The 20,221-nt window shown below is 46.6% G+C and overlaps 1 protein-coding gene across 5 annotated transcripts in view; it reads left to right on the forward strand.

Moving 5' to 3' along the window:
* Positions 1-20,221, forward strand: part of myo3b (myosin IIIB) — an 881,575-nt gene that overhangs the window by 527,514 nt on the left and 333,840 nt on the right. For all 5 annotated transcript variants that reach the window (XM_038789471.1, XM_038789472.1, XM_038789473.1 and 2 more), the window contains one exon: positions 19,147-19,258. In XM_038789471.1, coding sequence (XP_038645399.1) covers positions 19,147-19,258 — 112 coding nt within the window. The remainder of the gene's footprint in view (positions 1-19,146; positions 19,259-20,221) is intronic.

Here is a 20,221-nt window from a genome sequence, read left to right on the forward strand (position 1 = left end):
CACGATTGCAATTCCTCCATTTTGTCAGCAGCAGACGAGCAACAGGACTGAAAAATTTAAAATGGATCATTTTGTAAGAAGAAAGAGAGGACCAAAGACTCAAACAGGTCAGAATTTCACAACTAAACCTGCTGGAGAGAGTGGCTCAGGAGAATCCACAGCAGGACAAAGCAGTGCTGGTGTGAACTGTTCAGGAGAATCCACAGCAGGACAAAGCAGTGCTGGTGTGAACTGTTCAGGCGAATCCACAGCAGGACAAAGCAGTGCTGGTGTGAACTGTTCAGGAGAATCCACAGCAGGACAAAGCAGTGCTGGTGTGAACTGTTCAGGAGAATCCACAGCAGGACAAAGCAGTGCTGGTGTGAGCTGTTCAGGAGGGTCCACAGCAGGACAAAGCAGTGCTGGTGTGAACTGTTCAGGAGAATCCACAGCAGGACAAAGCAGTGCTGGTGTGAGCTGTTCAGGAGGGTCCACAGCAGGACAAAGCAGTGCTGGTGTGAGCTGTTCAGGAGGGTCCACAGCAGGACAAAGCAGTGCTGGTGTGAGCTGTTCAGGAGGGTCCACAGCAGGACAAAGCAGTGCTGGTGTGAGCTGTTCAGGAGGGTCCACAGCAGGACAAAGCAGTGGTGGTGTGAGCTGTTCAGGCGAATCCACAGCAGGACAAAGCAGTGCTGGTGTGAGCTGTTCAGGAGAATCCACAGCAGGACAAAGCAGTGGTGGTGTGAACTGTTCAGGCGAATCCACAGCAGGACAAAGCAGTGGTGGTGTGAGCTCCAGGACCTCTGATGAATAACCCACACAGAAATGTTAAATTGAATGACAAAACATGTGAGATCATGTGGACAAAGCAGGCCCACCTGTCACATTAAAAGTAAGCGAAAATGGTGGGGCACGAAGATTGATCGGCGTGGATTGAGAAAGTCGGCATGTGTGAGTCACAACGGTCGGCTGGCGTGGGTCCCGAAGGTTGGTCAGTTGGGTTAGGTCCACAGAAAAAAAGTTTGAAAAACACTGCCTTGGACACCACGCTGAGGAAATCTTGCAGCCAAGTTCTGGAGCTAAGATGATTGGCCTCCAGCAACCATACAATCTCTCTTTGTAAAACAAAACTGATTAAAAGAAAATTACTGCGGATGCTGGAATCTGAAACTAAAATAGAAAATGCTGGAAAATCTCAGCAGGTCTGGCTGCATCTGTAAGGAGAGAAAAGAGCTGATGTTTTGAGTACAGATGACCCTTTGTCAAAGCTAAAAGGCTCCCAGAACTGAGTCCCCGTCGTTCTCACATTTCAGCCCATCAGCCTCCGTATGCAAAGCATAATCTTCCGCCATTTTTGCCAACTACAGCGTGATGCCACCACCAAACACATCTCCCCTTCACTGATTCTGTCAGCATCCTGCAGAGACCGTTCCCTCTGGGATAATCTTGTCCACTCCTCCACCGTGCCCAACACCTCTCCCATCACCCATGGGACCTTCCCATGCAATCGCTGGAGGTGTAACACCTGCCTCTTTACCTCTTCCATGCTTAATATCCCAGAACCTAAACTCTCATTCCAGGTTAAGCAGCGTCTCACTTGCACCTCTGTCAATTTGGTCTATTGCATTCGCTGCTCCCAATGTTGTCTCCTCTATATCAGAGAGATCAAACGTAGACTGTGTGATTGCTTTGCTGAGCACATTCAGGACCCTGACCTTCCCTTTGCTTAACATTTTAACACAAGACCCTGCTCCGATGCCCACATGTCTCTCCTTGGCCTGCTGCAATGTTCCAATGAAGCTCAACACAAACTGGAGGAACAGCATCTCATGGATGGTTAGGCACACTCCAGCCTTCCGGTCTCAACATCAAATTCAACAACTTCAGATGATTAACTCTACCCCACCTCAACCCCTTTATTTTCATTCCATTTCATTTGACCTGTCTCTTACCCTTTATTTCTTTCTTGTCTTTCTTTATATATATTCCCCCCCCCCCCCGCTCTTTCCCCCTATCTTATTCCCTCTTTCCTGATCTTTTCTCCCCTTTGTTTACCCTTCCCCCCTTTTCTCATTTTACCTGTCTACCGCCCATGTCCCCCCTCCCCCCCACATCTATATCTACCACAGCATACCCTCTGATTTTAGTTTCTCCACTGTTTGGCCATTTCACATCTTTTATTCTCTCTGGGGACTGCCAATAGCACTCTTTTTCCTTGGTTTCTGTGGCTATGACTCATCTTTCATTCCCTCACCCTACAGTATAAATATCTCCCACTTTCTATACCTTTAACTTTGACAAAAGGTTATCTGGACTCGAAACATTGGCTCTTTTCTCCCCTTACTGATGCTGACAGACCTGCTGAGATTTCACGCATTTTCTCTTTTAATCTCTCTTTGTGCTAGGTATAACTCCAACCAGAGTAGATTTTGGGGATGTTGAGGAACCTCCTCCAGTCATTTGTTTAACTGTCGACCACCATTCACAACTGGATGTGACAGGACTGCAGGGCTTTATTAATGAATCTCGGGTGTGGAGTATTACTTTTCTGGGATGATAGCTTCCAAGCCCATGATGCACAATCCGCTGCAGTTAGGTATGGGGCCGGCGCTCTGCTTAGGGTGGTTTTAACGTGTGTGTAAGTGGTCGCCCCTTTTATTGTTCATCCTAAGCAAACGTCACTGGGTATTCCCCCCCCCCCCCCCCCCCCCCCCCCGTAGGAAGTCATTCAAAGGGACAGCTAGTTCAGCAAAGTCCGTTACATACAAACAACAATAATTGAGGAGTTCCAAAAGGCTCCTGAATCCATTGATGTTATCAGGGCATACCATCTTCAATAGACATTCTACTTACTGAGGGATCAGTGCCCCTTCCCTTTGGATATTGTTTGTCCAAGGTATATAACCTTCGACAGTCCCACCTGGAATTTGCGGGGTTTTAAGCTATGTCCTTCACAAATCAGGGTTTCTCGGACACAGATAAGAGCATCGAGGTGGTCCGGCAGTGATTTTCTGGCCAGGAGCATGTCTTACACTACTGCAAACACACCAACCTTGAGAGTTGGGGTCTGTGAGAGCTGGCTGGAGGACCTTTTCCAGGCTCTCATGAAATATAGTAGCAGAGTTATGGAACCCTTGGGGGCTGGCGGGTCCAGGTATATTGTGTGCTTCCCACCAAGAAGGCAAAATTCTTTTGGGAGTTGGGGTGCAAGGGGCCTGTCCAAAACCATTTAGAATGCTGAGTGCAAACAAGATTGGATGCTTGGGGTCTAAATTATTAAGGATGGTGGTGGGATTTGCCACCAATGCATACAGCTTGGGGGTTACTTGGTTCAGGGCAGTGTAGTCTATGGTTAATCACCAGGATTTATCGGGTTTCTGTATCAGCCCAACAGGTGAATTTGTGGGGGACCGTGTAAGTCAGATTATGCCAGTGTTGGCCAGGTCCCTAACTATTACCCTTACGGCTTCCAAGTGTCCAGTCGAAGTGGATATTGACAAAAAGGTTTGTGGAAGGCCCAGGAACTTTAATTCATTCCATTTTGGCCCACCCACAGTCTAGTTTATGTTCTGCCCTGGCATGTGGGTTCCCCCGACACACCTTTCCCCATATTCCTTGGCTTGTCCAGTCATGGTTTATCGGGCACTGGGCCCCTACCTAGCATGTCTGCCCAGTATCGTGGTCACAAAGTGCTCAGCCAAGGTGGGATTTTCATGGGGAGGAAGGAGTGAAGGGTTTGATGATGTCTGCCATCCTAAACTTAAAAGCAGCTTAATCACAGCATGGCAGTGACAGAGATCTGGGAGTAGCGTCCAAGTTTCAAAAGTAATGGAGCTTCCTGAAAAGGTGTACAATTAATTTTATAAATCATTGATCAAAGTATTTGTGCCACAAAGCAGCACGGTAGCATTGTGGATAGCACAATTGCTTCAGAGCTCCAGGGTCCCAGGTTCGATTCCGGCTTGGGTCACTGTGCGGAGTCTGCACATCCTCCCCGTGTGTGCGTGGGTTTCCTCCAGGTGCTCCGGTTTCCTCCCACAGTCCAAAGATGTGCAGGTTAGGTGGATTGGCCATGATAAATTGCCCTTAGTGTCCAAAATTGCCCTTAGTGTTGGGTGGGGTTACTGGGTAATAGCGATAGGGTGGAGGTGTTGACCTTGGGTAGGGTGCTCTTTCCAAGAACCGGTGCAGACTCGATGGGCCGAATGGCCTCCTTCTGCACTGTAAATTCTGTGATTAATTGGCACACTGGACTTTAGGCTGAGGACATTCCCGAGCCATGTGCCCTGGCCCATTGCAATTGTGACAGTGACGTGGCTGACGATTCTTAACCTGGATCACCGACGTGGGCTCAGTTTTTATGTTAGCCCTGCTGGTTGAACTCCCAGGAAGTTGCAGGGGCTAGTTTAGCACAGTGGGCTAAATATCTGGCTTGTAAAGCAGACCAAGGCCAGTAACGTGGGTTCAATTCCCGTACCAGCCTCTTGGAACAGGCGCCAGAATGTGGCGACTAGGGGCTTTTCACAGTAACTTCATTTGAAGCCTACTTGTGGCAATAAGCGATTTTAATTTTTCATTTATAAGTACACTCTGGGGGTTACCCTTGGTGATAGCATGTTTGTTGGCCTTGTAGAAACCGTACAATATCCCGGTCCACTTCCGGATGCCACCCTCAGTTAGAGTGGGACGAGCCCTCATCTTCAATGAGGTCTAGTACCGTTTGTACACTCCTCAAAGGAGACTATCTATGAACCTAGGGTTGTCTCGATCACAACAATGTGTTTGCAGCTGATTCTTTGAATTTTATTCAGGCAGAGGTAGATAGATTCTTAATAAATAAGCGAATAAACATTTGTCGGGGGTCGGGGCAGAATGTGAAGTTAAGGCTAAAATTGGGTCAGTCATGATCTCATTGAACGACAGAGCAGGCTCGAGGGGCCGAGTGGCCTATTCCTGCTCTTAATTTGTATTTATGTTCATCTGTATATAAAAACTGATTCGTCTGATTTTACCTTTTTGAGTTTGTCGCTGACTAAAGGATGAACTTGAGTATTGTATGATTTGCCATGGGTAAAATGGCATCACTTCAAGCTAGATGTGAAGTTGGCAACCTTTTGAATATTTACAGGTGTTGTGCTGTATCGCAGTGCAGATCACAGTCTGTTTCTTTTCCTTTGTACCCTTTTCCCCACTTTTTCAGAACTGACAAATTACCCAAGTTGTTTCATGTTTGCAGAAGCAGGTGTAGGTAACTTCACAGGCAACCTCTTGCAAACCATGTGAAAGGGAATTTCCTGCACGAGCTTGCCTTGTACTCCTTTGCTTTTATGTGGCCTTTGATGAATACCTAATAAGTTTGGAACTGTTTACCTGTAGTTGATATTGCATTATGCCACAAGGTGTGCTCTAATTCACAAAGCATACTTTGTAGCCTTATTTATATTCTAATCTTGTTCATTCAGTTTCATGCTATGTATTTTCTTCTTTCAGAAAAAAATTATTTTAACCATGGATTTATGATGAGATTAGAGATTTAATCTCTAACATGCCAATGTAAACTGAGTACCTCTGTGTTCACTTGCAAACACGTTTCCGCACTATAACTCATAGGTGTTGCTCCATTGTCAGATTTCACCCCTTTTGTTTTTTTACATGAGCCAGTGTTGAGAATGTCACCTTATACAAGCATTTTGTGGGAAACGTCATAGTATGATCTGAAAAAGATGGATATTCTTCTCCTGCAAGCAATCTAAATGTGTCCAGAGGCATCTCGGCAAACTTCAGTTTCAGTGTACGATCCATCCCGAGCTCTGCAAATTACTCTTTTTCTCTAATGATTCAAGAGAAAGTGAACTAAGTAGACCACATAACCAGTCAAAATCTTCCATACTCGTGGAGGGGAAGCAACATTCAAACTTCTCTTGCAGTGTTTTGAGAAATGTGGAGATGAGCTTGAGTACACTTTTGCCAGCCGGATTTGCTAATTCCAGCTTGAACATCTCAACCTACCCACACCCATTTGCCACTTTTTCTGACAAAGGGCCAGTTTTGAACTGAAACCTTGAAGTTTCTCTGCAGCAGTCACAATGTTTTCATTTTCCGCTGCATTTTAATCTTCAGCTCATTCAGATGACTGAATATATCTGTAAGATATGCAAGCTTAGCACACCACGAATCATCACATATTAAATCTTCGAGTGGAAATTCATGCGCAGCAAAAACTCATAAACATGGGAGGACTTCTCTGTGCACCACTTTGAACTGCACACTGCAGATACTATTGCATGTGGCCCTGCTAAGATTGTTTTCCTCCAGTTAAGCAGTTGTGACATGAAAGATTTCCTCTCCAGTCGCATGACCAGGCAATTTGTTTGCAAATTCTCTTAGATATATTCTCCATCAACATACCTGGCACAGAGCTTAGACCTCACAGTGTCCATTAATATCTGTGGAGTCATCAATCTGCAGGGCAAATTTTCCGCTCATTTCTAACTTCTGTTGAAGCACCTGTTTAATATCAACTGACATTAGGTCAATATACCATTTGATTGTACTATCGGGAAGAAGAACTTTCTTAATTTCTTTGGCAGCATCAGCTCCCAACAATACTCTCACAGTATATTTGCATTCCACCAGAATTAGTGTTTCATCAATGGTTTGCGGTTCCTTTGATTTCGCTATGAACTCAGCCACCAGGTATCTCGCCTCATGCACATTATCTGAGACCCGCATACACTCCATCATATGTTGACTTTGCTTTACGTTTTGTTCTCTGAGACTTCTTTGGCGATCACTCACCAACGAGTATGATTGTCCACCTAGCCTTGGCTTCCTCTCGGTGTGGGGCATCTTTTAACATGGATATGCCATTGCTCATCAGCAGACACACGGTCCTTGACAGAAGGTAGGTTCAATTCCAGTGGCAAAGGAACCTTGACGACTGGAGATCTCCCTACTGCTGCAGCCTTCATTTGCCATCACAGCCGTTGATATCATACAAGTGTCTCTTATCTGATCTGCCACTGAGGACTTGTTTTGGATTGTGCCTTGTCTGGTTTCTCACCTCCGACCTTACTGTCATGGGCGACACTGCCAGAAGTTTAAGACTTTGGATCAACGCAACACTCAAGCCTCTCCACCATGGCAAGGTGGCAAACCACGGAAGGTGACATACTGTGTATCCTTGCTGGAGGGTGAATGGTGTTACATGGTACCACTGCAGCATTTGAGAGCTTTTCCCTGCAAATTAGGCATTCTGGAATAGGGTAAGAGGCATCAACAGTCCACAAAAATCCAAAAGCCAAGCAGCTGTTGCTGTATTGAATGTGTATGAATGTCACTTTTTTACTGCTGAGGTTCAGTTCATCCGGCCACATCTGAATTAGAGCGGGATTCTTCACTTCCTTTCAAGAACTTATCTATGACAAACTTTGGTCATACACACCATACTACACAATGAACACCCTCAAGCATCAACTTGCAAGTACCTCCTCCAAAGGCTAACCCTTGCCTCAACGCCATGTAGCACGGAGTTACCAACCTTCAGCTGCCTTCTCAGATCTTTGGCGCTTCTCTAGTGGGGTCCCTTCAAATATTAAGGCTTTGCCTAAGTCCACCATTCTTAAGATTTGCTACTTGTAGCCATTTCTCTAATTGGAGCTTGTTTATTTTTTTGTTAACTTCATTGGGTTCCTGTTTCTTACCTCTATATTCCTGCTGACTGGGAATCTTGTTTTTTCCCTTCTCCCTGCCTCCCTTGCTTCTCCCAGGGTTTATCATAGATCATAGAATTAACAGTGCAGAAGTAGGCCATTCGGCCCATCGAGTCTGCATCGACCCTTGGAAAGAGCACCCTACCTAAGCCCACACCTTCACCCTTTGCACCCATTTTGCACAGATGCAAGGGGCTTTCATTTTCAGCTCCTTGGTTGGCATCGCTTAATCCCCGAAGAACCTGGGATTTCCCACGCATGCGCCAGCGGGGAAAGGGCTGCTCATGCGCAGTTCAGATCACCCCAGGTCAAGCCCACCCCCAATAGGTGTAAAAAAATCTGAACTGCGACTCTTTCCCATGTGTGGGAAGCCAAAGGTTTATCGGGTTTTATGATGCCAACCATGGAGCTGAGAACAGAGATTAGATTTAGTTTATTTATATTCATTTTTAATCATTTTATTTCACGACACACCAGTTGAAAATCTCTGCTCTATCGACTTGGGGTGTGATTCAAGACCTCGTCGCGTCCGACTTGGTGTGCCGGGGGCACTGCCATGGTGCCAAACTGACAGCAGTGTGCCAGGGGCACTGCCAGGTTGCTAGGCTGGCAATGCCATGGGGCCAGGTTGGCACTGCCAGGGATCAGGCCTGGAGGTGTGGGGTCCTTGCCAGGTAGAGGAGGGGTCACGTGGGGTTCGTAGGGGCCTTCCCAAAGTTAGGGGTGTGAGCGGGGGTCAAAAACAGGCGAGGGAGGACTGAAAGCGGAAGGTGGAGATCGGGGCAGCCAGACAGAATGGTGCCCCAATCTGCGAGAGGCCTTCAGCTCGCCAGCAGGAAATCCCTCTTGAGTGCAGCCTCGGCAAAGAGAATCTCCTCCAGGAGAGTGTCTTTGAATAACGGGATGTTTCTCCCCATTCAGAAAACATTTTAAAAATAAATTAGAGTACCCAATTCATTTTTTCCAATTAAGCGGCAATTTAGCGGGGCCAATCCGCCCAGCACGCACATCTTTTGGGTTGTGGGGGCGAAACCCACGCAAACACGGGGAGAATGTGCAAACTCGACACGGTCAGTGACCGGGATCGAACCTGGGACCTCGGGGCTGTGAGGCAGCAGCGCTATCCACTGAGCCGCCATGCTGCCCTCATTCAACGAACTTTAACTCAAGTCTGCTGAATCGCACCCTTAGTGTTCGGTTCTGTAGCTGGATGAAAATTACAGGCCAGAGGCAAAAACAAAACCTAGTCTATGTATTTATTTGAAAATATTAATTAAGAAGAGACTATTAAAACAATGGAATCTACCTTTGCTGCTGTGGTTAACTATTGCCTTCCTGCTGGAAGCTGGAAGGTGGGAGCAGCCAAGTTAGATAGATGCAAGAAAGGTTATCCCAAGTTGGAGGTGTCCAGTGAAGACTAAAAACTTGAGAAATTTTTGTGAGGGCCAAGAAGAATCCAGCACAAGTCTTCAGGATACAAAGAAATAACATTTATTTACAATAACATATATATACAACAGCAGCAGCAACTTCCCTTGCTGCTCACTCCTCTCTCTCACTGCTGGTTCCAAGCTGGCCAGCTCCATTTATGCAGGGAGTCTGCAAATGATTTCTCCGCCCCCCTCATTGGGGAAGCTCATAATCCCATAGGATTGTGGGATTGTCATTAGTCCCCAGCCAATGGAAAGCAGGCAGGTTATAACATCCCTCCCCCCCAAAGTTCAAGGAATCCACCGAAGACCCTGGCGAAGGAGGGCGTCGGACTTGATTTGCCGCAGGCCGGACAGCATTTGCACGATGCGCTGGATCGGGCGGCGTGTAACAAGATGGAAACTGGCGTTTCTGTGATGAACGGTTGTACATCCACAGCCCGTGGGCCCAAGGATAACCCCTCTGAAGTGTCTTGTGTCTCCATCTTGGAGTCAGAGTCTGCTGCCTCCGTAATCTCGGCGTCTTTATCTCCACGCGGTTCTGTCACGACCTGCGCTGGCTTTGAGTCAGGCACCAGAGGAAGATTATGAGGACTACTTCCCATTGTGTCTGGATCCGGTGGCTGTAGGAATGAGCTCCTGGGGTGGGGAATCTTTGGAAGGGATAGTCTTCTGGACCGAACATGGTCTACATGTTTGCACTGGAGATGACCCTGGGCTTGCACCTGGTAAGAGATAGGGCCCGTTTGGCGAAAGATTACGCCAGGGACCCACTGGGCACCACCAGCAAAATTCAGAACCAACACTGGGTCACCGGGCGCAAACTGCCGAATCGGCCGATGCCGAGAAAAACCATGTCCCTGCCGTTCTTGGGTGCGGCGTACTTTTGCACCAATGTCCGGGAAAACCATGCTAAAGTGGGTGCGATTAGGAGTTCCGGCCCATTAGGAGTTCTGCAGGAGCTACCCCAGTCACCGCATGGGGGGTGGTCCTATATGAAATGAGATTTCTAAATTCTTGGAAGTGCAGGGTCGGATTAGGACAAGTCAGCATGGATTTAGTAAGGGGAGGTCGTGCCTGACAAACCTGTTAGATTTCTTTGAAGAGATAACAAATAGGTTAGACCAAGGAGAGCCAATGGATGTTATCTATCTTGACTTCCAAAAGGCCTTTGACAAGGTGCCTCACGGGAGACTGCTGAGTAAAATAAGGGCCCATGGTATTCGAGGCAAGGTACTAACATGGATTGACGATTGGCTGTCAGACAGAAGGCAGAGAGTTGGGATAAAAGGTTCTTTTTCGGAATGGCAACCGGTGACAAGTGGTGTCCCGCAGGGTTCAGTGTTGGGGCCACAGCTGTTCTCTTTATATATTAACGATCTAGATGACGGGACTGGGGGCATTCTGGCCAAGTTTGCCGATGATACAAAGATAGGTGGAGGGGCAGGTAGTATTGAGGAGGTGGGGAGGCTGCAGAAAGATTTAGACAGTTTAGGAGAATGGTCCAAGAAGTGGCTGATGAAATTCAACGTGGGCAAGTGCGAGGTCTTGCACTTTGGAAAAAAGAATAGAGGCATGGACTATTTTCTAAACGGTGACAAAATTCATAATGCTAAAGTGCAAAGGGACTTGGGAGTCCTAGTCCAGGATTCTCTAAAGGTAAACTTGCAGGTTGAGTCCGTAATTAAGAAAGCAAATGTAATGTTGTCATTTATCTCAAGAGGCTTGGAATATAAAAGCAGGGATGTACTTCTGAGGCTTTATAAAGCACTAGTTAGGCCCCATTTAGAATACTGTGAGCAATTTTGGGCCCCACACCTCAGGAAGGACATACTGGCACTGGAGCGGGTGCAGCGGAGATTCACACGGATGATCCCAGGAATGGTAGGCCTAACATACGATGAACGTCTGAGGATCGTGGGATTATATTCATTGGAGTTTAGGAGGTTGAGGGGAGATCTAATAGAAATTTACAAGATAATGAATGGCTTGGATAGGATGGACGTAGGGAAGTTGTTCCCATTAGCAGGGGAGACTAGGACGCGGGGGCACAGCCTTAGAATAAAAGGGAGTCACTTTAGAACAGAGATGAGGAGAAATTTCTTCAGCCAGAGAGTGGTAGGTCTGTGGAATTCATTGCCACAGAGGGCGGTGGAGGCCGGGACATTGAGTGTCTTTAAGACAGAAATTGATAAATTCTTGATTTCTCGAGGAATTAAGGGCTATGGGGAGAGAGCGGGTAAATGGAGTTGAAATCAACCATGATTGAATGGTGGAGTGGACTCGATGGGCCGAATGGCCTTACTTCCGCTCCTATGTCTTATGGTCTTAAAACAAAAACCGAGCCAGTCTCGTGTCCATCGACCCAGAAGACTGCTTCTTTAGGCCTTGTTTGAATGTCTGCACTGCGCGCGGGTCGACATGGGGCCGGTCGATAAAGGCAATCGGCTCAGTGCGTTGGCATTCCCTATCTGGGTTCCTGGTTTGTGCTCCAGAGAATACTCGTATGCAGCGAGCAACAAAGCCCAGCGCTGGAGTCGTGCGGAAGCAATGGGCGGTATTGGCTTATCCTCTCGGGAAAAGTCCCAGCAGAGGCTTATGATCAGTCACGATAGTGAAGTGGCAGCCATACACATGCTGGTGGAAACGTTTCACCACAAAGACCACTGCCAGGCCCTCCTTCTCGATCTGTGTGTACTTTTTTTCCGCTACAGTCAATGTGCGGGAGGCGAAAGCTATCGGCCGCTTGGCCCCGTTCTCCACCTTGTGGGACAGGACGGCCCCAGTACCATATGAGGATGCATCACATGTGACGAGCAAAGGCTTTCCAGGATCATAGTGGGTTAGTAACCCAGACGACGGCAATTGTTGTTTTACCCGCCAGAAAGCGGTTTCTTGCGGCTGACCCCAAACCCAGGTGTGATTCTTCTTTAGCAGAAGTTACAGCGGGGCTAGCGTCGTTGCCAGATTTGGGAGGAACTTTCCGTAATAGTTTACGAGGCCGAGAAACGAACAAAGATGCAAAGTGTCAGTCGGGGCGGGGGCCTGTTGAATCGTGCGCACCTTCTCTGCGACGGGATGCAAACCTTCGCGGTCCACCCGATAACCCAGGTAGACTACTTCCTTCGCCTGAAAAATGCACTTTGTGCGACGTAAACGGACTCCAGCCTCCGAAGAGTGTCTAAGGACAGCCTCCAAATTTTCCAAATGTTCCTGTTCCGCGTCCCTGTGATCAAAACGTCATCTAAGTAGACAGCAACACGTGGTAAACCTCTCAAAATGCCCTCCATAATGCGTTGAAAAATAGCGCAGGCAGAGGATACTCCAAAGGGCAAACGTGTATATTCATACAGGCCCCGGTGTGTATTAACCATTACATATGGCCGGGAGGCAGGGTCCAGCTCCAACTGTAGGTAGGCGTGACTCATATCTAATTTTGTGAAAGAGAGTCCGCCTGCAAGCTTCGTGTAGAGATCCTCTATGCGAGGCATTGGGTATCGGTCGAGTCGGGAAGCCGTATTCACTAAGTTTATAGTCGCCGCACAAGCGAACTGTGGCATCTGGCTTCATTACAGGTACAATTGGTGCTGCCCAGTCAGCGAAATGGACGGGCCTGATGATACCCAAAGTCCCCAAACGAGTGAGCTCCCCTTCTACCTTCTCGAGCAAGGTGTAAGGCACCGGGCGCGTCCGAAATAGCACGGCGTGGCTCCTGGTTCGACTTGGATACGGGCTACAACCCCTTTTATTGTCCCCAAGCCGGGCTGGAATACATCTGGGTATCGTCCTAGCACCTCAGTCAACCCTCCAGAAACTGTTTGGAGGATGTGCTGCCACTGCAACTGCAAATGGTGCAACCAGTCCCGACCCAACAGGCTGGGCCCGTGGCCACGCACCACGATAAGTGGGAAACGCCCCTCCTGGCATCCATAAACAACAGGGGTCATCGTAGTTCCTGCAATGTCCAATGGTTTCCCCCGTGTAGGTGGCCAACCTGGCCTGTGTGTCGGTTAAGGTAAGGGTCTGTATACCCTGCTTGATGCAGTCGAATGTCCTCTGGGTGATCACGGAGACCGCTGCGCCAGTGTCCAACTCCATCTCAAGCGGGTGACCATTGACCCGTACTGTCACTTTAATGGGGGCCACACAGGGAGCTGCCACACAATGCAACTGCAGGCAGTCATCCTCCGTCTCCACGTCCTCGGGAGTAGTCGCCGTAGGTTCATCCAAATGAAAGGTACGGCCCCTGGCTGGCCCCAGTTTCGGTCGGAACGACGGCGCCTCTGGCACCCCCAGGACCGGCGTCCGCGACGGGGTTGGCGCCTACAAGTCTGACACAGACATGGCTCCTCATCCATTGGTTCTGGAGAAGGCTCCCTTCGAGGAGGAATGTCTGACGGCCATTGGTGTCGATCCGGACGTCGCCTCGCCCAAGCTACCGCAGTGGTGCTGGTGGACGCTTTTGTTTGGAAGGGGTTGCGCCCCAAGGCATGCACCTCCATTCCCTGTAGCTCCTGCACTCCTCGTTCTGCGCTCTCTTGGGACAATCCTATTTGAATGGCCTGTTGAAAAGTCAATGTTGGCTCGGCTAACAACTTTCTCTGGGTCGCCGCATTGTTAATACCGCAAACCAAAGGGTCGTGTAATATTTCTGACAAGGTCTCACCATAGTCACAGTGCTCCGCAATCCTGCGTAGCCTGGATAGAAAGTCGGCAAGGGATTCTCCTGGGGTCCTCTCAACTGTATTAAACCGGTAACGTTGGACTATCGTGGATGGGGTTGGGTTAAAATGTTGCCCCACTAAGTTCACAAGTTCATCAAACGTTTTGGTGTCCGGCACAGCTGGGTACATAAGGCTCCTAATCACCCCAAACTTATGCGGGCCGCAGGCGGTGAGCAATATGACCACCTGGCGCTCATTTTCGGTGATGTTGTTTGCCTGGAAATAGTAAAGCATCCGTTGTGCATACTGGTTCCAGCTTTCCAGCGCAGCATCAAAAACATCCAAACGTCCATTCGGAGGCATGGTGTAATAGAAAACAACTTCCAACCTGTATCCAACAAAAATCCAGGGAGGTTGCTTCAGCAGTGTAGACAGCTATTCACTTTAACCCTCGTCGCCAGTTTTGTGAGGGCCACGAAGAATCCAGCACAAGTCTTCAGGATACAAAGAAATAACATTTATTTACAATAACATATATATACAACAGCAGCAGCAACTTCCCTTGCTGCTCACTCCTCTCTCTCCTGCTGGTTCCAAACTGGCTAGCTCTATTTATGCAGGGAGTCTGCTAATGATTTCTCCGCCGCCCCCCCCCCCCCCCCCCCCCCCCCCCCCCCCCCCCCCCTCAGTGGGGAAGCTCATACTCCCATAGGATTGTGGGACTGTCATTAGTCCCCAGCCAATGGTAAGCAGGGCAGGTTATAACAGAAATAAATTGTGGTTACAGTTGTCGGGAGCAGCATTCTGACCTGTCTGAAAGCACCTGTAGTGAAGATACAGAGGGAGATTTTTGTTGCAAAATTGGAAGCAAAAAGGCATAAGAAAAAACTTGACTGTGTAGCTGAGGCCTCCACACAATCTTATAGAGGTCCATTGTGAATGCCCACAAGAGTGCAGGGATTAGCAATAAAAAACAGTTCTAAGCCAGGGCCATTTTAAGAAGCTTCAGCGCTGTAACACAAAGCCAGAGCAGCCTGGTTCTGAAATCACAACGGCCGGCCAGGTTAAGAGTCAGCACCATCCCAATGGTAGCTGATTAAGTGTGAGAAACGAAAAGCGCAGATTGGAAAACGCTGGAAAATCTTCCCCATGTCACAGGGAAGGCCCAGAATAGCTGATCTAATAAATTGTAGCACAAAACTAAAGCCAAAAAGGTCGGGACCACCATCGATGTGATATTGAATCTGTCTTACAGGACTCAATAATCTAACTAATCATTAACTACACTATCATTTAAAGCTGTATTGACCTGAAGTTTAAAGTGACCAAGGAACAACAAATCGGTCGTACCAGACCAATCTGAATTCATCCAAGGGGTCAGACCAAACACAAAATCTGGTCAGAAAATGTTCTTAAGATACATGCTAGCTTCAGGATTAGGCAAAAAGACAGAAGTTGAATAAGAAAGGCATTATTCAAAATGTCCAATAGCCAAGATAAGGAATAAACACATATTAAGATAAATGTGATGAAGTTTTAAAATCATTTGATATATATTTTCATCTTAGCAACAACAATTTAGAGAGAGTGAAATTCAACAAACGTGTCCAAAAGCCTGGAGAATTGGTTGATTTTTTTATAAACTAATTGTACAGATTGGCTACTGTGACCTCAAGTCGCAACTGATAAGGGACATAATTGTTCTCAGAATGGTTGATGATGCACTTTTAGATATACTGCAGGCCAAGGAAGATTTGACTCGAGGAAAGGCCATCCAAATGGTCAATCTGAAATCCACCAACAACACTGATCTATTTTACGTGGTGAAAGCAGGTCATGGCACAGAGCAACCCCAACTGTCCAGCTAGTAAAGGGGCAGATGGATTCCAGGCGAAGGAAGGCAAAACCCAACCCAACTACAAGAGGTTGGATTACAATATTAGTGCTGTGGAGTCAAATTACTTCACAGGCGAGAGTAATGTCCAGAAATCTCAGTGCAGTGTTTCAACTTCAACCATTTGGGGCACTTCGGAAAGCTGTGCAAAGCTAAGGCACCCAGATGGGTGAAAAATCCAAAGACAATCCATGATATTGAGGTACCACATCTGGAAGAAACCCAGCCATGCTTCTTTGGTGTGGTTCAGGATCTTGGATTCTCTTTTTGTAATGCAGACATCCCAGTAAGCAGTCACCTCACCAACTTTAAGTTGGACGCAGGAATTAGTGTTACAGTCCTCCCAGATAAGGAATCATGGCTGAGAGACCTCTGGCTACAAACAAAAGAAACACCGTTCTACGGACCTGGAGGAATCCGCCTTCCGGTCTTGGACATGCTCCTGGAACCACTAAGATATGGCAACAAGCAGATATTCAAAATCATGTATGACAATGCCTGTGTTGCCCATTACCTTCTCCTTGGAGAGAAGAAAGCTGAAAGGAGACTTGATAGAGATGTTCAAAATCATGAGAGTAGATAGGGAGAAACTGTTCCACTTATAAAAGGATCAAAATGAGACGGCACAGATGTAAAGTGATTTGCAAAAGAAGCAAGTGTGATGTGAGAAAAAACATTTCACACAACGAGTGGTTCAGGTCTGGAATGCACTGCATGGATGTGTGGTGGAGGCATTCAATCGAGGGATTTAAGAGGGCACTGGATGTTTACTTGAATAGAAACAATGTGTAGAGATGTGGTAAAAAGGCAAGTGAATGGCAGCAAGTCACTTGGAACTTGTTTGGAGAACCGGTGCAGGCAGGATGGGCCAAATCGCCTCCTTCTGCACCGTAACAACTCTGTGATTTGTGAAAACGGCAGAAGATGTCAAGGCAACCTCTGTTATCAACTACATGGAACTGTAAGTTCCCAAGAGTTCCACCAGTAAAGACACTGTTTACTGGGACGTCTGCTCCATATTGTCTTTGCTGAGCACCCGGTGTGTCTATTTCTTTGCAGGTGGCAGAAGCTGCTCTTTGTTTAGGCCAGTCAAACCTTCAGATAACTACCACTGTATAATCAAGCAGAAGAAAAATAGAAAAATTACCAAAGACAGAAGAATTAAGCCCCAGCCCCGTGTTTCAACAGTTGCTGTGACATTACCTCAAGCACCACAACACAGATAATGCAACCTTCAGCCAATGCACAAAGCTGAAAAATGATGCTCGGGCAAGAAACAAGTAACTCGCCAGACCTCACCTCAGTGAGGCTCAGAGAGACAAGGAAGAATGCAGTGTTGCAATAAAAGCTGAACTGCAAGGTGAATCCACTGATGAGGAGCAACCAAATGACAAAGAAGTGAGACACCTTCAACTCCCACAAAGATCACTGCTGACCACATGGAAAAAGGGAATACTGGTTTGTACCACAAATAAATGGAGTGAACACACCGGAAAGAACAGGACAAGCTGGTGATCCTCGGGCAGAGCAAATGAGGAGTTGACAAAGAGAAGTTCAACTCCAAGGAGTGAAAAAAGCATTTCAGAAGAAGACAAACAAGTGCCAGAAACACAGACTACAACATAAACTCCCAATCAAAAAAAGTTATCCAAATCAACAGACCCTACCACTCCTCCGAATGTGAGGAGAGTGAGATGTGGAAGAATCGTCAAGCCTCTAGATCATAATTTATAAAGTCAGAGTTTTGAGCACTTCCGAGGGAGAATGGGCAGCATGATTATAATGTAAATACATTGGGTAAGGATTTGGGGGGGTGGTGTGGTATAAAAGGAATCTGGCAAAACAAGGGTTAATGTGGGACTGGGAAACAGTACCACCCACAATGTGCTATAAAGAGACACGTGACCTTAGATTGGGGTCAGTTGTGAACTGGACAGAGACCTGTGTAGAAGCGAGCATGGAGTTAGCTCAGTGATTGGGCTATATCCTGTGTATGTACACAGTTATGTGTTACCAATAAACACTGAATGTTCAACCATACAAAATTCAGAACCTCTTTGTGAGACCTACTGAACATATAACATGCAATACTTACTTTATAAGATTCATTATAAGAGATTTACAACGGGCAGCACAGTGGTGCAGTGGTTAGCACTAATGCCTTTTGGCGCCGAGGACCCAGATTCAATTCCAGCCCCTGTCACTGTCCGTGTGGAGATTGTACATTCTCCCCATGACTGCGTGGGTCTCACCCCACAACCCAAAGATGTGCAGGGTATGTGGATTGGCCATGCTAAATTGTCCCTTCATTGGAAAAAAATTAATTGGGTACTTTAAATTTAAAATAAATAAATAAGAGATTTACAAAGTAGCTTTTAAGATAAGAGTACTGCACATATAAATGCAAGATGAATGGGTTTTTTCCCTCCACATCCACAGAGGAGGCATAAATACTAGATATGAATAATTGACACATGGTGGAACATATAGCACAAAAAAGGATGCAGATGTGGAAGTGGAACCTGCTTTGAAGATGAGCAGGGAATTTCCCCATCCAGCATTCTTTCCTCAATCCATGCTGTCATAAAATAAATTATTTCATCATTCATTTCTTAACTGTTTGTGGGACAATGTATTTGACAAAATTGCTGCTTTGTCTATAGTAAGTGACTGCTCTTCGAAATACATAGATAGTGAAGCACAACCATCTTCAGCTGCTTCATCAATTACCTTCTTTCCATCATAAGGTCAGAAGTGGCGATGTTCACAGGTGATGACACACAGTTCAGCACCATTCACGACTCCTCACTACTGAAGCAATTCATGTCCAAATGTAGCAAGACCTGGACAATATCTAGGCTTGGACTAACAAGTGGCAAGTTACATTTGTGTCACACAAATGCCAGGCAATGACTATCTCCGGCCTTGAGGTTCAACGGCATTACCATCGCTGAATCCCACACTGTCAACATCCTGGGGGTTACCAATGACCAGAAACTGATCTGGGCTAGCCATTTAAATGCTATGGCTACCAGAGCAGCTCAAAGGCTAGGAATCCTGTCACGAGTAACTCACTCCTTGACTCCCCAAAACCTGTTCACCAGCCACAAGGCACAATTCAGGAGTAATGGGATTCTCTCTACTTGTCTGGATGAGTGCAGCTCCAACAACACTCAAGAAGCTCGACACCTTCCAGGACAAAGCAGCCCACTTCATTGCTACTCCTTCCACAAACATTCAATCCCTCCACCAACGACGAACAGTGGCAGCTGTGTGCACCATCTACAAGATGCACTGGGTTCCTCAGACAGCACCTTCCAAACCTACGACAACTACATTTAGAAGGACATGAGCTTTAAATATGTTTTAACTGCCTGTAGAGTTTTCTTGTTACTAACATTGTTTTTCTTGTTACCATTAATCCATATCCTGTGAAATATTCACCTGCACTTTGTTCCATCTGCTAGATACTACTACCTTGCCTTCAGGGCACATCAGATACCTCCTGCTAATTCTGCAAGCTGTACTTCCATCCTAAAGAAAGCAAGACTAAACAAGTGGGTGCTTGGAAAAACTAAGGTAAGAACAGGCTTTAGGTTCTTTAATGCCACAAATGTTTATAACCGGCATTTCTCAAGATTGCTGAATACTCTTTGTTTCTTAAATTTGACACTACCTTTTTGTGAATGTTTTCATTTCAATGTAATGCCACATAAGAATACAATAAATCTAAATAGAAACAGGCCACTCTGCTCTTCTAACCTCCTCCATTCAATAGGATCATAGTTGATCTGATTGTGCCCACTAACTCCACTTTCCTGCCTACCCCTGGTAATATTTGATTCTCTTGTCAATCTGTTTCACTCCCCCTTAAGTATGTTCAATGACTCTGCCTCAACTGATTCCCCGAGGAAGAGAATTCCAAATGCGAATTACTTCCTGAGGGAAAAAAGTCCTCCTCATCTCTGCCTTTAGTGAGGGACCCCTTTTGAAACTGTGTCCCTTAATTTTATACTCCCCCATGAGGGGAATGCAGTTCAACTCAAAAAGCTGTAGTTCAACACAGTATTTTTCTGGGCACTGATGAGAGGAAACTAATTACTTGTAAAATTGCAAGTGTTCACCGCGTTTGTTTCTATCATTGTGCACAGTCACTCCATGTTGGCATCACTGTGTAAAGCAATATGGGATTAGTGCAGTATATGAGAGAGTATTTATAAACATAAGTATGTTAACCCTAAAGATCTGCAAATTTGCCAGTTCTCTCCAACACAACATCACTATGATCCTAGCAGTGGTTCCCAATTGCTGTGCCGCAGCGCACTGGTGTGCACCTGAGAAGGGTGCAAGTGTACCCTGGCCACTGGCCACCAACATAGCACACATGCCCTTGCATAAAGCCATCTGACAAGCTCCAACCATCACCGCAAGATCCCTTTAACCAGGGAGGCAGTCACACGGTTATTTCTCACCACACACTGAAATTAACATAGTAACATAGAAAATAAAAGCAGGTGGAGGCCATTCTACCCTTGAGCCTGC

This window comes from Scyliorhinus canicula, chromosome 2 (assembly GCF_902713615.1).
Source record: "Scyliorhinus canicula chromosome 2, sScyCan1.1, whole genome shotgun sequence".
Lineage (NCBI taxonomy): Eukaryota > Metazoa > Chordata > Chondrichthyes > Carcharhiniformes > Scyliorhinidae > Scyliorhinus > Scyliorhinus canicula.